The 26,687-nt window shown below is 54.2% G+C and overlaps 1 protein-coding gene across 1 annotated transcript in view; it reads right to left on the bottom strand.

Moving 5' to 3' along the window:
- The window catches only part of EPHB4 (EPH receptor B4), a 168,886-nt gene extending 149,314 nt beyond the window's left edge, over positions 1 to 19,572 (bottom strand). Inside the window, exon 1 of the mRNA XM_075346756.1 lies at positions 19,551 to 19,572. Coding sequence (XP_075202871.1) covers positions 19,551 to 19,560 — 10 coding nt within the window. The 5' untranslated portion in view covers positions 19,561 to 19,572. The remainder of the gene's footprint in view (positions 1 to 19,550) is intronic.
- Between the last annotated feature and the right edge of the window lie 7,115 nt (positions 19,573 to 26,687).

The following is a 26,687-nucleotide window of genomic DNA, read 5'->3' as shown; positions in this document are numbered from 1 at the left end:
GACCGGTGCTGCCTGGTTACCGCAGTATGACGGACGGCCCGATGCCCTGCAGGCATTCAAGAAGAAACTATGTACTGTTCTTGATATGAACGCCATGACCGGCAAGCAGCGCGCATCGATGGTGTTAGGACAGTTGACTGGGGCCGCCGAGCAGGAGGTGGAGACTTGGGCCGATGCCGACCGGGCCTCGGTAACCGCCATTTTTGACAAGCTACAAGTCGCTTTTGAAACCCGCACGGAAGCGGAATTGCGGATGCAGTTTTATAACTGTCGACAGCGCCCTCAGGACAGCATCCAGGACTACGCCTTGAGGCTGCAGACCGCCTTGCGTACGCTGAAGCAGACAAACTCCATCAGTGAGCTTGAGAGTAATAAAATGCTGGTGGAGCAGTTCTTGCAGAAGCTAGGGTCTGCTGAAGACCGCAAGAAGCTGCGGCTATGGGCCCTGGAACATCCAGACTTGAACTTTGCGGTCCTAAAGGACCGGGCCATTAAAGCCCTACAAACATCTGAAGCTGGTGCCCCTCGAACCACCACCCTGGCTGGCTGACACTGCTCATGTCTCGGTGGCGCCACCTTTGTTAGACTTGCCGACACCCGCCGCAACGCCCGGGACTCCTGAGACTTATCATCCCAAGTCCAGCGTCTGAGCATGGACGTCACAAGGATCCTCGCAGCCCTACAGCTTCCACCGAAGGCCAAGCCACCAGAGAAGATCCAGCTCGCCGACAGCCCAGAAGACGTCCCCTGGATGCAAAGGAGGAAGACCAGCAACAACAACAACCGGTATGGACAGCCTGTCTGCTACAAGTGCAACAAGACCGGCCATTACTCCCGCCGGTGTCATTTAAACAAGCAACCTCTGAGACCAAGGGCCAATCCTCAGGAATAGACCCTCAAGGCCCAGCGGATTGGCGTGACCGGTATGTGGGAGGCCGCCGCATCATCTCCCTTGCTGTGTACGGTATCCCGACGTTCGCCCTTCTGGACACCGGCTCGCAGGTAACCACTATGCCTTATGTACTATGCAAGCGTTACTGGTCTGACAGTGAGCTCACCCCCCCCTGCTGCCGGCCTGACCATCATTGCGGCCAATGGACTCCCTATGACCCAATTAAGGTTTAAGGAAGTGACTCTAATGCGGGCGTCACACGAGACGATCTATCGTGCGATGCGTCGTCAGGGTCATGGTTTTCGTGACGCACATCCGGCATCGTTTGCAACGTCGTTTCGTGTGACACCTCCGAGCGACTCTGAACGATCACAAATCCGTAACAAATCGTTTATCTGTCACACGTCGCTCATTTTTAAAAAGTCGTTTATTTTTCTTTGCGCCGGTTGTTCATCGTACCCGGGGCAGCACACATCGCTCCGTGTGACACCCCGGGAACGATGAACACAGCTTACCTGCGTCCCTCCAGCTATGAGGAAGGAAGGAAGGAGGTGGGCGGGATGTTACGTCCCGCTCATCTCCGCCCCTCCGCTTCTATTGGCCGGCCGCTGTGTGACATCGCTGTGACGCCGAACGTCCCACCCCCTTCAGGAAGTGGATGTTCGCCGCCCACAGCGAGGTCGCTCAGCAGGTAAGTGCGTGTGACGGCGGTTTAACGACTTTGTGCGCCACGGGCAACTAATTGCCCATGACGCACAAACGACGGGGGCGGGTGCGATCGCTCGTGCGATCGCACAAAAGATCGTACCGTGTGACGCCCGCATAAAGGTGGGGCGAGTGGAGCTGAAGCATCAAGGACTCATTGTGGTGCAGAATGACCCTAGTGACCGTAACTCAAAAATGGTCCTGGGAACAAATGTGATTGAGAATTGCATGGGAGAAGTATTGCATTTATTGCAACAACTGTCTGCCACGGCAGGAGCGGGCCAACAGAGGGCTCTGCAACGTGAAATCCGGGCTCTCCTGCAGCGGCAACAGGTGAACATGTCAGCTGGAGAGATCGGTGGTGTGCGAGTGATGGATGTATCACACCTGTGACGTCCTGGTTTGTCCAGGGCACCACATTCCCCCTTAGTAAAATGCAGACCGTCCGCGGGCTGCCCGTCCATCACCGGTTTTATTTTTGTTAACTGCAAAAGATAGAAAAACAGTAAAAACATGTAAAAATCACAATATTTCACAACGGCACGGCTTCCACTCTTCTCCCACCCAAACAACCTGGCCCTGATGCTGCCCCTAAGAAATGGGCAGCACCCCTTGACCCCAGTCCAGAACCAAGCTGCCCGAGCGGGTACTGTCTCTTTCAGGGGACCCGTGTCCATGGGGACCCCTGAACCCCCGGAGGATCGCCACCGGTTACGGTAGTGGCGGGCCTGGGCCATCCCTTTCCTCCAGGCCCATCCTCCCAAATCAGCCTCTCCAGAGGCGGTACGGTTTAAGCCAACATTTATTTACATCCCACTAGTTTGTGATTACCCTGCCAGTTCTCGGGCTTGTCCGTAAGCAGTTCCTTACGCAACGGTTGCAGAAAGTCCCTACGGGTACAACAGTGCTTCGTAGCCAACGGGCTACCACAAACAAAACTGTAGGGTCCCAACGGGGACTGTCAGCTGGGTCCCAGGGGCCATCCACAACACCTGGCTACGGTACAGCTTCCTCCTGCAGCTTTCCCACAGTCCACCATTGAACAGCACGAGCCCCCAACGCCACCCTCACACGGGGGTGACACTGTCCCACAGGACTCCATTTTCAGCTGCCGATGATGCGGGTACGACTGCTCCTCCAACCGGACTCCTTAGCCTTGAGGGCCGTCTGGAACGTCAGCAGAGTCCCAATGGGGACCGACAGCAAGGTAACCGGGAACCGCTACCATGCTCTAACTTTTCTTTCTTAATCAGCATTCCCGCGGCGCAGCTGCCTTTGCTGCCGCTCCCGGTGCGGAGCACTTTCTGCTTGCTCCGGTTCAGGCGGGGTCGGGGATGGGCCCAGCCGGAGTCCCCCTGTGCTGGCTACGACCGGTACCTTCGGTAATGAGGGACCCTGCTGTGACATGGCCTGCTCTGCCTCCTGGCAGCTGCATCCCTGCCATGCCTCAGCCGAGGCCGGGTGTCTGGGAGCGGTCAGCGGGACTCGGGGTGCTGGCTTCTGGGCGAGGGTCGCCTTCGTTGCGGCCGGGATGGAAGCCGGGACGGGTGTCAGGGCGGTGGTAAAGGTAGGGCCCGGGGGCCGCAGGTGTGGGCCCTCTCCCACAGACGCTGCGGGCTCCTCTACCGGTAGCAGGGGTAACGGGTCGGTCGGCCGCGGGCATGGGCAGTGAGGGAGGTAGTGTGGTGGACGGCAGCAGGCCGGGCCCCTCAGCCGTATCGACCGATCCCTCGGGGACATAGGGGTGTGGGTCGCTTACCCGCTCCTCTGAGACCACCTCCACTTCGGATCTCCGACGTCCACTTCGCCAGCATAAAGTGGACTTGGGCCGGGAGCTCCTGGCACATCTTGCTTCTGGATACAGGAACGTGTTTCAGCAGAGTCCTGGCGTCCCTGCACGCTGCAGCGCTAGTTACATGTGGCTGCGACCACTGCTCCTCCAGCGGCTCCGTCCCCCTTAGTCTTTTTCCGGCTCCTCCTCTACAGGGGCGGGGTTTTGGCTTTCGCGCCTCCACTGCTCGAGGAGACGCTCGAGCGGGGACTTTTCGCGCCCAAAATGGCGGCTTCGCCAAATTTTCGGCCGGACACCTCGGTCACAAGGCGCACCTCTACCAGACGGCAGAGCGGTAAGATCCTGTTCATGACGCCAAGTTGTCGCACCTGTGACGTCCTGGCTTGTCCAGGGCGCCACAGATGTAGCGCCTCTAGTGGTGCCTTCGCGGAGTGAAATGATGATCTGGTGCAGGGCAGCAGTAGGTCCCCGAGGACAGGATTACCCGGTAGTGGTGGAGCCTCTGCCTTCGGAACACTGGCCCACAGTAATGGCGGCCAGAGGGGTGATTGATGTCTGGAAGGGAGAATGCCCGTGAGAGTGATGAACTGCGGAGAGGAAGAGGTTAGGCTACCCCGTTACGCCACCATTGCTAAACTATTCACCGTAGACACTGATGCCATCCAGGTGGCAGCCTCCATCGTCACCACATCACAGTCAGACAGTGACAGTTCACCAAAGCAGCTAGAAGAGTGGTGTCAGGAGCTACACGTAGGCACCAACTCCACACCTGCACATCACAAGGGAGGGGTGTACAGGGTAGTGTGGGAGTACGAGTAGGTATTCATCAAAAACCCGCTACATTTTGGGAGGATCAAGGGAGTCCAACACCACGTTCCCACAGATACACATCCACCCATCAAGGAGAGATATAGGCCAATTCCACCTGCACATTACCAGTGTACCAAGGACATGTTGAGGAACAGGAAGGAGGCAAGGGTCATCCGTGATAGTTGTAGTCCCTGGGCAGCTCCGTTGGTCCTGGTAAAGAAGAAGGACGGCACTATGAGGTTGTGTGTGGATTACCGGAAGGTTAATCAGATAACTCACAAGGATGCCTACCCTCTCCCCCGCATTGAAGAGTCGTTGGCTGCACTGAGAACAGCAAATTACTTCTTGCTCTTGATCTTACTAGTGTCTACGGGCAGGTGTCCGTCGCCGAGGAGGACCGGGAGAAGACTGCTTTCACTACCCCGATGGGTTTCTACGAGTTCAACAGCATGCCTTTTGGATTGTGTAACGCCCCAGGAACCTTCCAGAGGCTGATGGAGTGCTGCTTGGGACACCGCAACTTCGAGACAGTCTTGCTATATTTGGATGACATCATTGTCTACTCCAAGACGTACGATGCACATCTGGAGCATGTTGCCGAAGTGTTTGAGGCTCTCACCAAAAACGAAATGAAACTGAAGCCCTCCAAGTGCCATCTGCTGAAGCCCAAAGTACAGTACCTCGGGCATGGGGTGAGTGCCGAAGGTGTGGCGCTGGACCCAGAGAAAATTACAGCCATCCAGAACTGCCCAAGACCTACCACAACAAAGGAGGTGAGGCAGTTCCTGGGCCTGGTGGGTTATTACCGCCGTTTCATCAAGGGCTACCCCAAAAAGGCGGCCTCCACTGGGTAAAAAGTTCCTTACCCGGCAGTCCTTTTCAAGGGCCCCACGTCCAGGGGACTCCTTAGGAGGGTAGTCACTGGTTTCATTGGTGACAGGGCCTCGGCCGACTCTACCGCAGGCCCGTCCTCCAATCAGCCTCTCCAGAGACTGCGGTTTGGTGAAAATGTCGGTCTGGGGGCTATTTACAAAGCCCAAAAGTTTATGGGTTGGCCTGCAAGTTCTCAGCCGTTGTCCTTTAAAACGGGGGGTTTAACTGTAAGCACACACAATCCCAACAGAGACTTTAACTGTGGGTAGCCGGGAACCGCTACCTAACATCTTAATCTGGTGACAGTCTCGGTTGATTGGTATTCATTCACACTCGTATTTATGTCGCGGGTGGGGAGGGCGCTGCTGCGCTCGCTAACGCTCGGGTCCGGCGCTGCTGTGGCTGCTGCTGCTCGGTGGCTCGAGCGGTGGGCCGGATCCGGGGACTCGAGCGGCGCTCCTCGCCAGTTAGTAAAAGGGGTGGTTGGTTTTGGGGGATTTAGTCCGTGACGCCACCCACGGGTTGTGGTGAAGGTGGGCACCACCGCTGCTGGTGACAGGGATGACTCGCCCACCCCAGGGCTATGGGACACCCGGTGCCGGGCCGGACTAGTCCGGGAGACGTCAGTGGTGGCGGGGCCCGACTCCGTGGCCCTGGTGGGTGTCAGTTTTAAATATGGCTGATGAATTAAAGTTTGTGTTCGTGACGCCACCTGTGGTATGCGGCTATTAAGCCGCCGCTGCTGTGTAAGGCCTCCGGGGTGATGAAGTGGCAGCAATGATGATACTGCTCCCCACAGGTGGAGCAATGCCCCGGGGCACTGTTGGTGCTCGTGAGAGTCTATGGTGTAGTGGAAGTCTAAGCAGCTAAAATAACAGAGACCACTCCAAGGGTGCAGTTCAAGTTCTTTACTCACAATTCTTGTCAAAGCCGGCAGGAACCCTTGGACTGCTGGGACCACTGTCAGGGACCTCCGCCGTTTCTGGGTGATTCTTGGAGCAAAACCCGGTGCCCTTCTCTTAAGTGTCTCTGTCTTCTGCTGTCTTCCTTAGCCTTGCCTTTTTGTAGGGTAAACCTGGCTCGGCCTCCACAACAGCCTCAAGGCTGGGGGGTCACCTGTCGGCTGATTACCCCTTTTCTAGAAGTTCTGCTGTGGGCTGTGGCCCAGGGAGTTTACAACATTCCCTGGGCCTCGGTTTTTACTGTTTGGAGATGATTTTGCACTCCTCCGGTTTCTAGGGACCGTCCCCTGTTGCAGCTTGATCCCTCCACCGATGTTCCTGTGGAACAGGCCACCGCAGCTCTACAGCTACCCGTGGCCCTGGGACCCTTTCTGTTCTCTGCTTGGTGGCACCTGGACCCTCTGAGTCCCAGGATCTTCACCAGGAAGCGTCTCTTTCTTCTTTCAGCTCCTGACTGATTTGGAGCTTTCTTTCCTTTCACTTCTCCTCCTTGCCTGCCTCCAGCAGGCCTCCTCCTCCTTCCCCTCCCTCTCTCTATCTCCTCACACTAGACTTTCCTTTCTGTGTCTGCACTCTTGTGGCTCCTCCCACCTCCCCAGTTGCTCTGATCTACCCTATAGGAGCAGGGATGGGTCTTACGGCCCCTCCCAGCATGCAGCATGGGAGGGTAACTGCCACTATCCCTGGTCCCAGTGTGTTCCTAGCAATGGGTGTAGTGTAGATTTACCAGGGGACCGGAGTTCACTCCCTTCCTCACCCAGAATGGGGCATCACACCGCTGGATGGGGTGCAATGACCTGTGGCGACGGAAGCCTCAGGGGCGCCACAGGGATCCCGAGAGCAATGGTAGGGAGCAGCTGGGATGTTGTTTTCCCCCCTCCGTGGGTAGGGGTCGGTGGTCCCGGGGCCCGGTGGTGTGACGAGGAGGCAGGGTAGGTAAGATGCAGGGTTGCAGGTACAGCGCGGCGCGGTGCCGGATGGCACGGGTGTACTCACTCAGTAAGAGATGCACAAAGTCCTCGGTAAACCAAACGGCTGGATGGACAGGTCCCGCAGCCGGCTGCAGTGTCTCTCCCCGGACAGGTGATGGCGGCTGTCTTTCCCTGCACCTTTGTGTACTTGTTTGACTACGGTGGATCCCCAACGGTAGTCCGCTCCTCGGTGTATGGATGCCGGAGGAGCCCGTTTGCCCGCAGGCGCTGGCCCTTGGGTCTCTAGCCTTAGCCGGTAGCTGTATACCCTCACGGTGTGGGCAGTTGCCTTCTGACGGGTCTTTGGCTGTTAGGAAACCCCTGGGGTTCCTGTCACACTCGGATTTGACTGTTGACGGCGACTCCAAGCCTAGTCGGGGTCCGATGGCCCTGCCTGTGTGTGCTGGCTTCACTTCGCTCCCCGGTCGGTACCGGCGGGCCAACGCCCGACCCCGGTCCTACGGTTCCGCGTCGATTCACCACTCCTGCAGACGGCCACCACCATCTGCCAACCTTGTTGTTTGTGCCTGGGCCACAAACCCAGACACTCTCCACTTTACTCCTCTCACTTCAAACTCCTCAACTCAACTCCTGAACTCAACTGTCAGCTTTTCCCGCCTCCAGGCCTGTGAACTCCTTGGTGGGTGGGGCCAACCACTTGGCTCCGCCCCACCTGGTGTGGACATCAGACCCTGGAGGGAGGCAACAAGGGTTTTGTGTTTGGCTAATGTTGCTGTCTAATGGGGGTGGGGGTGTGTGAGTGTTACCTGTGATGACCTGGCTAGTCCAGGGTGCCACATTTACACCATGCACAGACACCACTCACTAGATCAGGGGTGGGCAATTAATTTTCCCATGGGGCCGCATGAGAAATTGGAATTGGTTTAGAGGGCCGGACTAATAAAATTACCTCAGTTCTACCCAATATATTACATCACTACACCCCCTCCATATACTACACCTGTAATAAACTACACCACTACACCCCTATATACTACACCTGTATTATACTACACCCCCCATATACACCTGTATTATACTACACTCCCTCCATATACCTGTAATATACTACACCCCCATATACACCTGTATTATACTACACCACTATATAATACACCTCTGATATACTACATCATTACACCCCTATATACTACACCTGTAATATACTACATCACTACACCCCATATACTACACCTGTAATATAGTACATCCCCATATAGTACACCTGTAATATACTACACCTCCATATAGCATACCTGTAATATACTACATCACTACACCCCATATACTACACCTGTAATATAGTACACCTCCATATACACCTGTATTATACTACACCACTATATAATACACCTCCGATATACTACATCATTACACCCCTATATACTACACCTGTAATATACTACATCACTACACCCCATATACTACACCTGTAATATAGTACACCCCCATATACACCTGTATTATACTACACCACTATATAATACACCTCCGATATACTACATCATTACACCCCTATATACTACACCTGTAATATACTACATCACTACACCCCATATACTACACCTGTAATATAGTACACCCCCATATAGTACACCTGTAATATACTACACCTCCATATAGCATACCTGTAATATACTACATCACTACACCCCATATACTACACCTGTAATATAGTACACCTCCATATAGCACACCTGTAATATACTACACCTCCATATAGCACACCTGTAATATACTACAACTCCACATAGTACACCTGTAATATACTACATCACTACACCCCTATATACACCTGTAATATACTACATCACTACACCCCATATACTACACCTCCATATAGCACACCTGTAATATACTACATCACTACACCCCTATATACACCTGTAATATACTACATCACTACACCCCATATACTACACCTCCATATAGCACACCTGTAATATACTACACCTCCATATAGCACACCTGTAATATACTACACCTCCATATAGCACACCTGTAATATACTACATCACTACACCCCATATACTACACCTGTAATATAGTACACCCCCATATAGCACACCTGTAATATACTACAACTCCATATAGTACACCTGTAATATACTACACCACTACACCCCTATATACACCTGTAATATACTACATCACTACACCCCTATATACACCTGTAATATACTACATCACTACACCCCTATATACACCTGTAATATACACCTCCATATAGCACACCTGTAATATACTACCCCTCCATATAGCACACCTGTAATATACTACCCCTCCATATAGCACACCTGTAATATACTACACCTCCATATACCGTAGTACACCTGTAATATACTACCCCTCCATATAGTACACCTGTAATATACTACCCCTCCATATAGTACACCTGTAATATACTACATCACTACACCCCATATACTACACCTGTAATATAGTACACCCCCATATAGCACACCTGTAATATACTACACCTCCATATAGTACACCTGTAATATACTACATCACTACACCCCATATACTACACCTGTAATATAGTACACCTCCATATACACCTGTAATATACTACCCCTCCATATAGTACACCTGTAATATACTACATCACTACACCCCATATACTACACCTGTAATATAGTACACCCCCATATAGCACACCTGTAATATACTACAACTCCATATAGTACACCTGTAATATACTACATCACTACACCCCTATATACACCTGTAATATACTACATCACTACACCCCATATACTACACCTGTAATATACTACACCTCCATATAGCACACCTGTAATATACTACATCACTACACCCCCTATATAGCACACCTGTATTATACTACACCCCCATATGTCACACACCCTGCTCCCCATACAGCCTGCACCCCCATATCACACACACTACACCCCCATGTCACACACCCTGCCCACATATTTCACCCTGCCTGTACCCCAACTTACCCCTCTCAAACAATCTGCACCCCTTCACATCCTTCTGTCAGTCTGCAGCCCTCATATGCCACTCACCCTGCAGCTCCATGTTCCCACATATGCCACTCACCCTGCAGCTCCATGTTCCCACATATGCCAATCACCCTGCAGCTCCATCTTCCCACATATGCCAATCACCCTGCAGCTCCATCTTCCCTCATATGCCCCTCACCCTGCAACTCCATCTTCCCTCATATGCACTCACCCTGCAGCTCCATCTTCCCACATATGCACTCACCCTGCAGCTCCATCTTCCCTCATATGCCACTCACCCTGCAACTCCATCTTCCCACATATGCCACTCACCCTGCAGCTCCATCTTCCCTCATATGCCACTCACCCTGCAGCTCCATCTTCCCACATATGCCACTCATCCTGCAGCTCCATCTTCCCACATATGCCACTCACCCTGCAGCTCCATCTTCCCACATATGCACTCACCCTGCAGCTCCATCTTCCCACATATGCCAATCACCCTGCAACTCCATCTTCCCACATATGCCACTCACCCTGCAGCTCCATGTTCCCACATATGCCACTCACCCTGCAGCTCCATCTTCCCACATATGCCACTCACCCTGCAGCTCCATCTTCCCACATATGCACTCACCCTGCAGCTCCATCTTCCCACATATGCACTCACCCTGCAGCTCCATCTTCCCACATATGCCACTCACCCTGCAGCTCCATCTTCCCACATATGCCACTCACCCTGCAGCTCCATCTTCCCTCATATGCCAATCACCCTGCAGCTCCATGTTCCCACATATGCCACTCACCCTGCTGCTCCATCTTCCCACATATGCCAATCACCCTGCAGCTCCATGTTCCCACATATGCCACTCACCCTGCAGCTCCATCTTCCCACATATGCCACTCACCCTGCAGCTCCATCTTCCCACATATGCACTCACCCTGCAGCTCCATCTTCCCACATATGCCAATCACCCTGCAGCTCCATCTTCCCACATATGCACTCACCCTGCAGCTCCATCTTCCCACATATGCCACTCACCCTGCAGCTCCATCTTCCCACATATGCCACTCACCCTGCAGCTCCATCTTCCCACATATGCCACTCACCCTGCAACTCCATCTTCCCACATATGCCACTCACCCTGCAGCTCCATCTTCCCACATATGCCACTCACCCTGCAGCTCCATCTTCCCACATATGCCACTCACCCTGCAGCTCCATCTTCCCTCATATGCCACTCACCCTGCAGCTCCATCTTCCCACATATGCCAATCACCCTGCAGCTCCATGTTCCCACATATGCCACTCACCCTGCAGCTCCATCTTTCCACATATGCCAATCACCCTGCAGCTCCATGTTCCCACATATGCACTCCCCCTGCAGCTCCATGTTCCCACATATGCCACTCACCCTGCAGCTCCATCTTCCCACATATGCACTCACCCTGCAGCTCCATCTTCCCACATATGCCAATCACCCTGCAGCTCCATGTTCCCACATATGCCACTCACCCTGCAGCTCCATCTTCCCACATATGCCACTCACCCTGCAGCTCCATCTTCCCACATATGCACTCACCCTGCAGCTCCATCTTCCCACATATGCCAATCACCCTGCAGCTCCATGTTCCCACATATGCCACTCACCCTGCAGCTCCATCTTCCCACATATGCCACTCACCCTGCAGCTCCATCTTCCCACATATGCACTCACCCTGCAGCTCCATCTTCCCACATATGCCAATCACCCTGCAGCTCCATCTTCCCACATATGCACTCACCCTGCAGCTCCATCTTCCCACATATGCCACTCACCCTGCAGCTCCATCTTCCCACATATGCCACTCACCCTGCAGCTCCATCTTCCCACATATGCCACTCACCCTGCAACTCCATCTTCCCACATATGCCACTCACCCTGCAGCTCCATCTTCCCACATATGCCACTCACCCTGCAGCTCCATCTTCCCACATATGCCACTCACCCTGCAGCTCCATCTTCCCTCATATGCCACTCACCCTGCAGCTCCATCTTCCCACATATGCCAATCACCCTGCAGCTCCATGTTCCCACATATGCCACTCACCCTGCAGCTCCATCTTTCCACATATGCCAATCACCCTGCAGCTCCATGTTCCCACATATGCACTCCCCCTGCAGCTCCATGTTCCCACATATGCCACTCACCCTGCAGCTCCATCTTCCCACATATGCACTCACCCTGCAGCTCCATCTTCCCACATATGCCAATCACCCTGCAGCTCCATGTTCCCACATATGCCACTCACCCTGCAGCTCCATCTTTCCACATATGCCAATCACCCTGCAGCTCCATGTTCCCACATATGCACTCCCCCTGCAGCTCCATGTTCCCACATATGCACTCACCCTGCAACTCCATCTTCCCTCATATGCACTCACCCTGCAGCTCCATCTTCCCTCATATGCACTCACCCTGCAGCTCCATGTTCCCACATATGCCACTCACCCTGCAGCTCCATCTTTCCACATATGCCAATCACCCTGCAGCTCCATGTTCCCACATATGCACTCACCCTGCAGCTCCATCTTCCCACATATGCACTCACCCTGCAGCTCCATCTTCCCTCATATGCACTCACCCTGCAACTCCATCTTCCCTCATATGCACTCACCCTGCAACTCCATCTTCCCTCATATGCACTCACCCTGCAGCTCCATCTTCCCTCATATGCACTCACCCTGCAACTCCATCTTCCCTCATATGCACTCACCCTGCAGCTCCATGTTCCCTCATATGCACTCACCCTGCAACTCCATCTTCCCTCATATGCACTCACCCTGCAGCTCCATCTTCCCTCATATGCACTCACCCTGCAGCTCCATGTTCCCACATATGCCACTCACCCTGCAGCTCCATCTTTCCACATATGCCAATCACCCTGCAGCTCCATGTTCCCACATATGCACTCCCCCTGCAGCTCCATGTTCCCACATATGCACTCCCCCTGCAGCTCCATGTTCCCTCATATGCACTCACCCTGCAACTCCATCTTCCCTCATATGCACTCACCCTGCAGCTCCATGTTCCCTCATATGCCACTCACCCTGCAGCTCCATCTTCCCTCATATGCACTCACCCTGCAACTCCATCTTCCCTCATATGCACTCACCCTGCAGCTCCATGTTCCCTCATATGCACTCACCCTGCAGCTCCATGTTCCCTCATATGCACTCACCCTGCAGCTCCATGTTCCCACATATGCCACTCACCCTGCAGCTCCATCTTTCCACATATGCCAATCACCCTGCAGCTCCATGTTCCCACATATGCACTCCCCCTGCAGCTCCATGTTCCCACATATGCCACTCACCCTGCAGCTCCATGTTCCCACATATGCCACTCACCCTGCAACTCCATCTTCCCTCATATGCACTCACCCTGCAGCTCCATCTTCCCTCATATGCACTCACCCTGCAACTCCATCTTCCCTCATATGCACTCACCCTGCAGCTCCATGTTCCCTCATATGCACTCACCCTGCAACTCCATCTTCCCTCATATGCACTCACCCTGCAGCTCCATCTTCCCTCATATGCACTCACCCTGCAACTCCATCTTCCCTCATATGCACTCACCCTGCAGCTCCATGTTCCCTCATATGCACTCACCCTGCAACTCCATCTTCCCTCATATGCACTCACCCTGCAGCTCCATCTTCCCTCATATGCACTCACCCTGCAGCTCCATGTTCCCACATATGCACTCACCCTGCAGCTCCATCTTCCCACATATGCACTCACCCTGCAGCTCCATCTTCCCACATATGCACTCACCCTGCAGCTCCATGTTCCCACATATGCACTCACCCTGCAGCTCCATCTTCCCACATATGCACTCACCCTGCAGCTCCATCTTCCCACATATGCACTCACCCTGCAGCTCCATCTTCCCACATATGCACTCACCCTGCAGCTCCATCTTCCCACATATGCCACTCACCCTGCAACTCCATCTTCCCACATATGCACTCACCCTGCAGCTCCATGTTCCCTCATATGCACTCACCCTGCAGCTCCATGTTCCCACATATGCACTCACCCTGCAGCTCCATCTTCCCTCATATGCACTCACCCTGCAACTCCATCTTCCCTCATATGCCACTCACCCTGCAGCTCCATCTTCCCTCATATGCACTCACCCTGCAGCTCCATGTTCCCACATATGCACTCACCCTGCAGCTCCATCTTCCCACATATGCCACTCACCCTGCAGCTCCATCTTCCCTCATATGCACTCACCCTGCAGCTCCATCTTCCCACATATGCCACTCACCCTTCAGCTCCATGTTCCCTCATATGCCACTCACCCTGCAGCTCCATCTTCCCACATATGCCACTCACCCTGCAGCTCCATCTTCCCACATATGCCACTCACCCTGCAACTCCATCTTCCCACATATGCCACTCACCCTGCAGCTCCATCTTCCCACATATGCCACTCACCCTGCAGCTCCATGTTCCCACATATGCCACTCACCCTGCAGCTCCATGTTCCCACATATGCACTCACCCTGCAGCTCCATGTTCCCACATATGCCACTCACCCTGCAGCTCCATCTTCCCCCATATGCCACTCACCCTGCAGCTCCATCTTCCCTCATATGCACTCACCCTGCAGCTCCATGTTCCCACATATGCCAATCACCCTGCAGCTCCATGTTCCCACATATGCCACTCACCCTGCAGCTCCATCTTCCCACATATGCACTCACCCTGCAGCTCCATGTTCCCACATATGCACTCACCCTGCAGCTCCATGTTCCCACATATGCCACTCACCCTGCAACTCCATCTTCCCACATATGCCACTCACCCTGCAGCTCCATCTTCCCACATATGCACTCACCCTGCAGCTCCATGTTCCCACATATGCACTCACCCTGCAGCTCCATGTTCCCACATATGCCACTCACCCTGCAACTCCATCTTCCCTCATATGCCACTCACCCTGCAACTCCATCTTCCCTCATATGCCACTCACCCTGCAGCTCCATGTTCCCACATATGCCACTCACCCTGCAACTCCATCTTCCCTCATATGCCACTCACCCTGCAACTCCATCTTCCCACATATGCCACTCACCCTGCAACTCCATCTTCCCACATATGCCACTCACCCTGCAACTCCATCTTCCCACATATGCCACTCACCCTGCAGCTCCATCTTCCCACATATGCACTCACCCTGCAGCTCCATGTTCCCACATATGCCACTCACCCTGCAACTCCATCTTCCCTCATATGCACTCACCCTGCAGCTCCATGTTCCCACATATGCCACTCACCCTGCAACTCCATCTTCCCACATATGCACTCACCCTGCAGCTCCATCTTCCCTCATATGCCACTCACCCTGCAGCTCCATCTTCCCTCATATGCCACTCACCCTGCAGCTCCATCTTCCCTCATATGCCACTCACCCTGCAGCTCCATGTTCCCACATATGCCACTCACCCTGCAGCTCCATCTTCCCACATATGCACTCACCCTGCAGCTCCATCTTCCCACATATGCACTCACCCTGCAGCTCCATCTTCCCACATATGCCACTCACCCTGCAGCTCCATGTTCCCACATATGCCACTCACCCTGCAGCTCCATCTTCCCACATATGCCACTCACCCTGCAGCTCCATCTTCCCACATATGCACTCACCCTGCAGCTCCATCTTCCCACATATGCCAATCACCCTGCAGCTCCATGTTCCCACATATGCCACTCACCCTGCAACTCCATCTTCCCACATATGCACTCACCCTGCAGCTCCATGTTCCCACATATGCAATCACCCTGCTGCTCCATCTTCCCACATATGCACTCACCCTGCAGCTCCATGTTCCCAAATATGCACTCACCCTGCAGCTCCATGTTCCCACATATGCACTCACCCTGCAGCTCCATGTTCCCACATATGCACTCACCCTGCAGCTCCATCTTCCCACATATGCACTCACCCTGCAGCTCCATCTTCCCTCATATGCACTCACCCTGCAGCTCCATCTTCCCACATATGCACTCACCCTGCAGCTCCATCTTCCCACATATGCACTCACCCTGCAACTCCATCTTCCCACATATGCACTCACCCTGCAGCTCCATGTTCCCTCATATGCACTCACCCTGCAGCTCCATCTTCCCACATATGCCACTCACCCTGCAGATCCATCTTCCCACATATGCCACTCACCCTGCAGCTCCATCTTCCCACATATGCCACTCACCCTGCAGCTCCATGTTCCCACATATGCCACTCACCCTGCTGCTCCATCTTCCCACATATGCACTCACCCTGCAGCTCCATGTTCCCAAATATGCACTCACCCTGCAGCTCCATGTTCCCACATATGCCACTCACCCTGCAGCTCCATGTTCCCACATATGCACTCACCCTGCAGCTCCATCTTCCCACATATGCACTCACCCTGCAGCTCCATCTTCCCACATATGCACTCACCCTGCAGCTCCATCTTCCCACATATGCACTCACCCTGCAACTCCATCTTCCCACATATGCACTCACCCTGCAGCTCCATGTTCCCTCATATGCACTCACCCTGCAGCTCCATGTTCCCACATATGCCACTCACCCTGCAGCTCCATCTTCCCACATATGCACTCACCCTGCAGCTCCATGTTCCCACATATGCACTCACCCTGCAGCTCCATGTTCCCACATATGCCACTCACCCTGCAACTCCATCTTCCCACATATGCACTCACCCTGCAGCTCCATCTTCCCACATATGCCACTCACCCTGCAACTCCATCTTCCCACATATGCCACTCACCCTGCAGCTCCATCTTCCCTCATATGCCACTCACCCTGCAACTCCATCTTCCCTCATATACACTCACCCTGCAGCTCCATGTTCCCTCATATGCCACTCACCCTGCAACTCCATCTTCCCTCATATGCACTCACCCTGCAGCTCCATCTTCCCTCATATGCACTCACCCTGCAGCTCCATCTTCCCACATATGCACTCACCCTGCAGCTCCATCTTCCCTCATATGCACTCACCCTGCAACTCCATCTTCCCTCATATGCCACTCACCCTGCAGCTCCATCTTCCCACATATGCACTCACCCTGCAGCTCCATGTTCCCACATATGCCACTCACCCTGCAGCTCCATCTTCCCACATATGCACTCACCCTGCAGCTCCATCTTCCCACATATGCCACTCACCCTGCAGCTCCATCTTCCCACATATGCCACTCACCCTGCAACTCCATCTTCCCACATATGCACTCACCCTGCAGCTCCATCTTCCCACATATGCACTCACCCTGCAGCTCCATGTTCCCACATATGCACTCACCCTGCAACTCCATCTTCCCACATATGCACTCACCCTGCAGCTCCATCTTCCCACATATGCACTCACCCTGCAGCTCCATCTTCCCACATATGCACTCACCCTGCAGCTCCATCTTCCCTCATATGCCACTCACCCTGCAGCTCCATGTTCCCACATATGCCACTCACCCTGCAGCTCCATCTTCCCACATATGCCACTCACCCTGCAGCTCCATCTTCCCACATATGCACTCACCCTGCAGCTCCATCTTCCCACATATGCACTCACCCTGCAGCTCCATCTTCCCACATATGCACTCACCCTGCAGCTCCATGTTCCCACATATGCACTCACCCTGCAGCTCCATCTTCCCACATATGCACTCACCCTGCAGCTCCATGTTCCCACATATGCCACTCACCCTGCAGCTCCATGTTCCCACATATGCACTCACCCTGCAGCTCCATCTTCCCACATATGCACTCACCCTGCAGCTCCATCTTCCCACATATGCACTCACCCTGCAGCTCCATCTTCCCTCATATGCCACTCACCCTGCAGCTCCATCTTCCCACATATGCCACTCACCCTGCAGCTCCATCTTCCCACATATGCCACTCACCCTGCAGCTCCATCTTCCCACATATGCACTCACCCTGCAGCTCCATCTTCCCACATATGCACTCACCCTGCAGCTCCATCTTCCCACATATGCACTCACCCTGCAACTCCATCTTCCCACATATGCCACTCACCCTGCAGCTCCATCTTCCCACATATGCACTCACCCTGCAGCTCCATGTTCCCACATATGCACTCACCCTGCAGCTCCATCTTCCCTCATATGCCACTCACCCTGCAGCTCCATGTTCCCACATATGCACTCACCCTGCAGCTCCATGTTCCCACATATGCACTCACCCTGCAGCTCCATCTTCCCACATATGCCACTCACCCTGCAGCTCCATCTTCCCACATATGCACTCACCCTGCAGCTCCATCTTCCCACATATGCACTCACCCTGCAGCTCCATCTTCCCACATATGCACTCACCCTGCAGCTCCATCTTCCCTCATATGCACTCACCCTGCAGCTCCATCTTCCCACATATGCACTCACCCTGCAGCTCCATCTTCCCACATATGCACTCACCCTGCAGCTCCATCTTCCCACATATGCACTCACCCTGCAGCTCCATCTTCCCACATATGCCACTCACCCTGCAGCTCCATGTTCCCACATATGCCACTCACCCTGCTGCTCCATCTTCCCACATATGCCACTGACCCTGCAGCTCCATCTTCCCACATATGCACTCACCCTGCAGCTCCATCTTCCCACATATGCACTCACCCTGCAGCTCCATCTTCCCTCATATGCACTCACCCTGCAGCTCCATCTTCCCACATATGCACTCACCCTGCAGCTCCATCTTCCCACATATGCACTCACCCTGCAGCTCCATGTTCCCACATATGCACTCACCCTGCAGCTCCATGTTCCCACATATGCACTCACCCTGCAGCTCCATGTTCCCACATATGCACTCACCCTGCAGCTCCATGTTCCCACATATGCCACTCACCCTGCAACTCCATCTTCCCACATATGCACTCACCCTGCAACTCCATCTTCCCACATATGCACTCACCCTGCAGCTCCATGTTCCCACATATGCCAATCACCCTGCAACTCCATCTTCCCACATATGCACTCACCCTGCAGCTCCATGTTCCCACATATGCACTCACCCTGCAGCTCCATCTTCCCTCATATGCCACTCACCCTGCAACTCCATCTTCCCACATATGCACTCACCCTGCAGCTCCATCTTCCCACATATGCACTCACCCTGCAACTCCATCTTCCCACATATGCACTCACCCTGCAGCTCCATCTTCCCTCATATGCACTCACCCTGCAGCTCCATCTTCCCACATATGCCACTCACCCTGCAACTCCATCTTCCCACATATGCACTCACCCTGCAGCTCCATGTTCCCACATATGCACTCACCCTGCAGCTCCATGTTCCCACATATGCACTCACCCTGCAGCTCCATCTTCCCACATATGCACTCACCCTGCAGCTCCATCTTCCCACATATGCACTCACCCTGCAGCTCCATCTTCCCACATATGCCACTCACCCTGCAGCTCCATCTTCCCACATATGCACTCACCCTGCAGCCCCCCCCCCTCATGTCCCCTATTTTCTTATTACCAGTCATCATGTGTCCACATCTCCTTCAGGATTCACCATCTTTGCTTTCTGCCCGGCCTCCTGTGTCTCCTCCCACACAGTCACATGGGCGTGACATCATCGCAGGTCCTACAGTGCAGGATGAATTATTCCTCTGCTGTGCTGCTTCTTCTCCTGCCCGGCGGGAACTTTTGAAATGACACACGCAGCGCAGCACTGACAACGTCAGAGCGCGCGTGTGTCACTGACAATTAGTGCCGGCAGGGAACAGAGGAAAGACTCCTGCGTTCCGCTGCCTGCACTGACTGTGCGGAGTGCAGACCTGCACAGGATCTCTCCTTGCTCGGCACGCTGCAGCCCGGCTCCACTGCACCGGCTGAAGACGGGCGGGCCGGTCACAGAGAGCAGGCGGGCCGGATGTGGCCCGCGGGCCGCCCCTTGCCCAGGTCTGCACTAGATTGTGGTCTCCTTGTACCTAAGTGGTGGCTGGCCCAAGTTAGGGTGCGTGGACCTTCTGGGCACTCTAGGTTCACATGGAACCGGTGGGGGAGCTGGGGGTGCAGACCCCTCTTCCCCAACATCAGGTATGGCTGGCAGAGACCTACGGGGTCAGGGTGTAGGTGCATCCCTGGGCGCTGGTGTGGGTACACTACTGACAGGCTCTTCTGGCTCACTTTTTTCCACAGGTTGTGGGAACATAACGGGAACAATAACCGCTCCTTTCTGCATAGGCCAATCAGCTGGAAAATCACCCATCACGGTGTGGATCACCTCTTTCTTTTGCTCCACGTTCGGTGTAGGAGGGAAGACCTCTTCCAGGGGTTCTGGGCACTTTTTCAGGTGGTCCCTGGAAACAGTGGCCGTAGTTCTTCCCTAATCTTGACTGACAAGGTATGTTTTCTGGTCTTCCCATCCAGTGGGTTGGATAACGTAAGGGGTTCTTTTCCACTGGTCATCGAGCTTGTGCATCCTTCTCTTCCTCTTCAGAACCACATCTCCGGGTCCAAAGGGAGCAGCCCGAGCCCGCCTGTTGAAACGCTGCTCTTGCCTCTCTGTTCTGGCGCAAGTTCTTCTCTACATATTCCTGAATCTGCCGATACTGCTTCACGTCCCAATTGGCAGTGGGGGAGATGGTCTCAGGTACTTCAACGTCCAATTCTAGGTCCACCGGCAGCTTCCTAGGCCGGGCTCTCATCAGGTACGCAGGCGTGCACTTCGTAGAACCGCAGGGAATATTATTGTACATGTCCACTAGGTCGGGCAGTTTCTCGGGCCACAAGTTTCTCTCTTCCAGAGGCAAGGTCTTGAGGAGATTGAGAACCAAATGATTAATTTTCTCACACATTCCATTAGTCTGGGCATAGTAGGCCGTGGTCCTGATTTTCTTGCACCCGTATAAGTTGCAGAATTCTTGAAAACCTCTGCCTCAAAGGTTGGGCCCCGTAAGCACCTTCTCCGGGTACCCGTGCGGTCGGCAGAAGTACGCCTGGAAGACTCTTGCTGCAGTTCGACCTGTTAAATCCTTGACAGGGACTACCACCATAAACCTGGAGTAGTGGTCTACGATTGTCAAGGCGTACGTATATCCGCTCCGACTAGGCGTGAGCTTCACATGGTCCAAGGCAACCAGCTCCAACGGTTGGCGAGTAACAATTGGCTGCAGCGGGGCCTTTTGACTGGTTTCGTCCCATCTTCTCAGCGCACAGGGACCACACTCTTGGCACCAGGCCTCTACGGACTCTCTCATCCCGCTCCAGTAGAAGCGCTCCCTCAGCAGCATCTTCAGCTTCTTCCAGCCGAAATGTCCAGCCCCGTCATGATAAGCCTTCAGAACCATAGGTACGTATGCTTGTGGCACCGCTGGTGGACTTTCTCGTGCATCTTCAGGTTGATTAATCCCCGGTCCAGCTTGCCTTGTTGCAAGTAGAGGCGGTCCTTCTCTTTCCATAACCGCTGCGCTTCAGAGGGGGCTGTAGGCTCCAGCCTGGAAACATCTTGAGAAATCATTGTTTTGACTAACCGCGGACCGTGGGTTCCTGATCTTGGGCTTCTCGACACCCATGGCGGGGTAACGTGTCAAAGCTCGCCTGCTGCTGGCCAACATAAGGCCTTTCATCCCTTGGTTGCTGGAACGCGGGCAGCTCGATTTCCTCCAACTCATCTTCATCCACCCCTTCATCAGGTAGGTGCGGCATCCTGGACAAGGCATCAGCGTTGGTGTTCTTACGGCCGGCTCTGTACTTAATGGTGAAGTCGTAGTTGGCTAGCCGGGCTACCCCGCGCTGTTCCAGGGCCCCTAGTTGTGCCGTGTCAAGGTGTGTCAAAGGATTGTTGTCCGTATAGGCGGTGAATTTCGCCGACGCCAGGTAGTGTTTGAACCTCTCAGTTATCGCCCAGACAAGTGCCAGGAACTCCAACTTGAAAGAGCTGTAATTCTCGGGGTTCCTGTCTGTCGGCCGGAGCTTCCCTTTTCCCTGCCATCTTGCATCTGGGACAGGACAGCACCCAATCCCACGTTGCTGGCGTCCGTGTAGAGAATGAACGGGAGGCCATAGTCGGGATAGGCCAGGATCTCTTCCCCAGTTAGGGCCATCTTCAGTTGCTGATAGGATTCCTTGTGCTTCTCACCCCAGGCAAACGGGGTTCCGGGAATATTGTCATTCTGAAGGCCGCTTTACACGCTACGACATCGCTAAAGCGATCTCGTTGGGGTCACGGATTTTGTGACGCACATCCGGCCGCGTTAGCGATGTCGTTGACACCTATTAGCGATTTTGAATCGGTGCAAAAACGCTCTCAGAAGGCAGGTCACCGGTCCTTTTGGTAACCAGGTCTGGGCCAGCTCTATCCCAGCCTTTCCTCCAATCTTCCTCTTCTGGGGTTGGTGGTTAAAGGTAGGCCCCATAAACAGGCGTACCCGCTTCCGCGTGGTGGAGAGCCAGGCCCCATAAACAGGCGTGCTCCGTTGTCGTTGGCGAGCCAGGCCCCATAAACAGGCGTGCTCTAGGCTTTTGGACAGCAGCTCCATCAACAGGCGTGCTTCCTGGTGGTGCAGAGCCAGGCCCCATAAACAGGCGTGCTCTGTTGTTGGTACCTCTGGGGTAACTTTATACACTGCGAGAGTTTGTGGTTATAGACAGTTCATAACCTTATGGTCCGTTGTTTTAAAGTGCACAAAAACCAGGTGCATGGAAATGAAAACAGTTCTCACAAGAGTCCTTGTGGGCACATTCTTGAACTTTGACGTTGCTTCAACTGGTAACTAACATTGCAGACTTAAACGGACATCCTTCTCTCACTGGTGCTTGGCACTGCAGTGCTCCGCTCCTGGAAAGTGGTGTCTTCTACTGTACTTGCATTGTCATCTGATGTTTCTGTTTGAGCTTCATCTTGTGTATCTTTGGAACGTTAGCTTGAGAGGTCACTAGTGCGTTCTCTTGAGCGGTCTCTAGTGCGTTCTCTTGAGCGGTCTCTAGTGCGTTCTCTGGTGGCGGTGACTTTGGGGACCTGGTGGAAACTGTAGGACTGTAGCTTGAGCTCTTCGGGCGTGGTACCTCGTCAAGGGCAAACCAACCCCTTTCACCCTTGTGTCTGGTGTACTCCACGATGTCTCCCATATGTAGGTCTCGACCAGGGTATCCTCTTGGCCTGTGCGACAGCACATCTCTCCTTGAGACGAATATGCCCTCCTTGACGCCAGCCTCCACGATAAAGCCGTAGCCGGTATGCAGGTTGAAATCTTCTACCACCCCACAGTGGAGAGGACCTCGGCCTGGAACCCGGTCTGCCGCAGGGACTTCTGCAAATCCCTGGCCTCCACTCTTTCTTTCTCTGGGGTAGACTGCACAAGGGGGTGTCTTGCCCTCACACGCTGTTGTCCTCTGCGGGCTGGCCTCCTCATAACCATCACTTGGTCTTCAGCAGGCTCCCAGGTCACGTACATACTCGGCATGTAGGCTGTTACCTCTTCTTCCTCAGCAGGGGGTGTTGTGATCTCTTCCCAGCGTTGGTGGGACAAAAGCGCGACCTCAGGGCCTCCCTCACTTGCAAAAGGTGCTGCGTCCTCCAGCTGTTTGGGGATCGTTAGTTCAGCCTCCATGCTTCCCCTCCTCCCCCTTAGAGGTGCTGGGTACTTTCCAATTGTTCTGGCAGCAGCTCTGGGGATGAACTTTCATCAGAGGGCCAGTGTTGTGGACCCCTCTCTAGCATAGAGGTTGCTGGGACAGCTCCGGGTCCGGATGGCAGCCTGGGGACCAGGCACATGTCCACCAGGTGCGCCTGGAACCGCGTTTTCAAATCCTTCTTTAGTTGAGCCGCCTCTTCTGGCAGGAACCTATGGGCAGCATCCCCAGTCAGCGACTGGGGCGCTGTGACCGCTTCTGGTCTGCAGGTAGGGGTAGAAGGCGTTGCGGCCTGGTCTGGTCTTGCCAGGCGCGGCGCTGCTGCGGCCTTTTCTGGCCTGGCCGGGACTTGAGGCATCGCACCGGTTGTCGCGCTGGGCGTCGCACCGGGTGTCGCGCTGGGCGTCGCACCAGGTCGGGAAGGGGCTGCATGGGACTCACCCAGGGCTGGAACGGAGATCTCCTGCATCTGGGTCGCCATCGCTGAGGATGTCTCAAACTGTGCTTGGACGGCACCTCTAGGCGAGAACGCTGCACCAGCAACCGCAGGCCTCGGATTGCCATTATTAGTTCTTCCTTCCACGCGGCTATCTCTTGCCGGTTCTGTTCCTCCATTCTGCTGGCAATTCGCCCTACTTCGGCCTCCAGCTCCGCGGCGGTCATGGGTCTGGTCCAGCCCGGTTCATCGAAGACGCTCTCCGACGGTTCCATGCTGCCTTGCACGCTGTTCAACCAGGTTCTCTCTCCACACCTTCTCAGTTTCGTTTCCTGCACCTGACTGCAACATTCCTGGCGTTCAGGGTCAGATCCACCTCCATCTCCCTTGCTCGCGGGCTCAGAGCGCTCCAGGAGTTCTAGGATAGCCACACCTCTTCGTGGGTGGTTACTTCTTTTTGCGCGGGCTGCTGTTGTTTCTTTGGCGCGCTTTCTGCGGTGGCAATATGGAGGCGTTTCAAACTTTTCAATCGGACCTCCAAAGGCGCACGGTCACCTGTCTTAATAGGTCTAGTCCTTATCCTGTTCGTGACGCCAGATGAGTCGCCCACCACAGTGCTGCAGCGGTCGCCTCTGGGGCACTGTGGGGACTTCTCTGTAGGGACCCTTCTGGCAACAGGTATGTCAGGTTCACTTTCATGGGAGCCATGATGCCACTCTTGGTTTTGCGGTCAGGATGAGGGGGTGACCGCCACTGCAGTTTAGCAGTCTGGTGCTGATGGTATTTGTAGTCTGGTGGTATGGCCTCCCGAGAGTGAGGCTGGCCCCAGGGGTTCGGGTGTAAGTGCGTAGAACCAAGGGTCACAGAAGGACTCACACACAGTCCAGAATGTCTTTCACGGTTTTTACTCACTTTCAGTTGTTTTCTGTGAGGTAACCTGGGCGATACTGAGATAGACCAGAGGGAACCAGGTATCCGTCAGGCTGGTATAGGGGTGACTGTAAGCTCGCCTTCATAGCACTTCTTGTTTTGGATAACCCCCGACTTGAAGTATATGGGATTCATCCAGGGAAGTCGCATCTGCCTTTTCTCCCCTTTCTGGCCCGTTTGCTGGCAGCGTGGACCAAGTAAAGATGGCTTCTTGCCCTATCTCACTTATGGGCCCCCTCGTTGCTGCTGATGCTGCGGGCTCTGTATTGGTTGGTGAGACACCTGGAGTGCCCTCACTGGTAGGTTTTAGCAGACCACTAAATGGATGTCTGGCTCTAGGGACCTGTCCCCCGTGCGTGCCTGGTCTACCAGGAGTCCCCGTACTCAATCACCCCGCTTCTTCCTGAGGTGTCTTTCAGGCTGACTGTGTGGCAACCGAACTCCCCCGCAAACAGCCACTACACGTGCAGGGTCTGACTAGCGTGTCTGCGTGCCCGCTCTCTGCTTCAGACTGACATGTGTCCTCCTCCACTGCTCCTCTCTCTTGGACTGCCAGTGCATAACTCTTTCCAGCTTCTCCACCACACCACTAGCTGAGATGTGGAGGCCATGCCCCCTCCTGGGTCTACCCAGGGGTCCCCTCTAAGGTATGTGTGAGCCCTGGTTAAAGTGTGTCTGTGTGTACACACCCTACTCAGCCTTTGGGATTACCTGTTTGTACTCACCCAGCATGGGTGCAGTACTCAGTGGTGCCTGACCAGGTCAGGGGCGCCACACTGCCACAAATTGTGGAGACACAGGGGCCAGTGGGTGCTCTCTTGTGGAGACACAGGGGTCAGTGGGTGCTCTCGTCCGCTGGCCCAGCCGCCTTTAGAAAGACAGCGTGGCTCAGGGCTCATCCCAACTGAACGCCGGCCTCCTTAACCGTGGGCGGAACACTACTCAGACAACACAGGGTGAGGGAATCACAATATTAAGACTTCATTGGATCCCCAAACAATTAACAGCACATAACACATAACCAGCAAAACCACAGAATGTAACCGGCAACAGAGTCTCACCCTTCCGCTGCTCACCGGGGATTAGAATGTCCTTGCCTCAGAGGTTTCAGGGCTACTTACTCCAATCCAGCAGCACCCCGCTTTCGGCAGGCACCCACCGAGGCTGGAATAACGCCAGATTTAGGAAGCTGGCTGAGGACCGCAAAGTCTGTAGTCAGATGACCAAATTGTCCCAACCTGGGTTTTTTCCTTAAGTAGTCTCTGGTATGATGATATAATCCTGGCACCCAGAGTCGAAATCCCTAGACTGTGGATATGGTCTCCAATCAGAATCGGAGCCCCTAGATTGAAACCATGTAGCCAAGTGATCCTGTAGTCGGAGCCAAAGTCCCTAGACCGACTCCACAAGGCATCCTGGTTCTGATCCCCTAGCCAGCTCCTAAGAGCTTATGGTACCGTCACACTTAGCGACGCTCCAGTGATCCAACCAGTGATCTGACCTGGCAGTGATCGCTGGAGCGTCACTGCATGGTCGCTGTCAAACAGGCAGATCTCCACAGCGATCAGAGATCAGCCACCAGCTACCCGTGTAACAACGCTGTGCTTGGTAGCCAGGGTACACATTGGGTTACTAAGCAAAGTGCTTTGCTTATAGTTACCGGATGTGTAC

Source organism: Anomaloglossus baeobatrachus, chromosome 4 (genome assembly GCF_048569485.1).
Source record: "Anomaloglossus baeobatrachus isolate aAnoBae1 chromosome 4, aAnoBae1.hap1, whole genome shotgun sequence".
Lineage (NCBI taxonomy): Eukaryota > Metazoa > Chordata > Amphibia > Anura > Aromobatidae > Anomaloglossus > Anomaloglossus baeobatrachus.
Note: the sequence above shows the minus strand (reverse complement) of the source record. Positions and strands in the feature narration are given on the sequence as shown.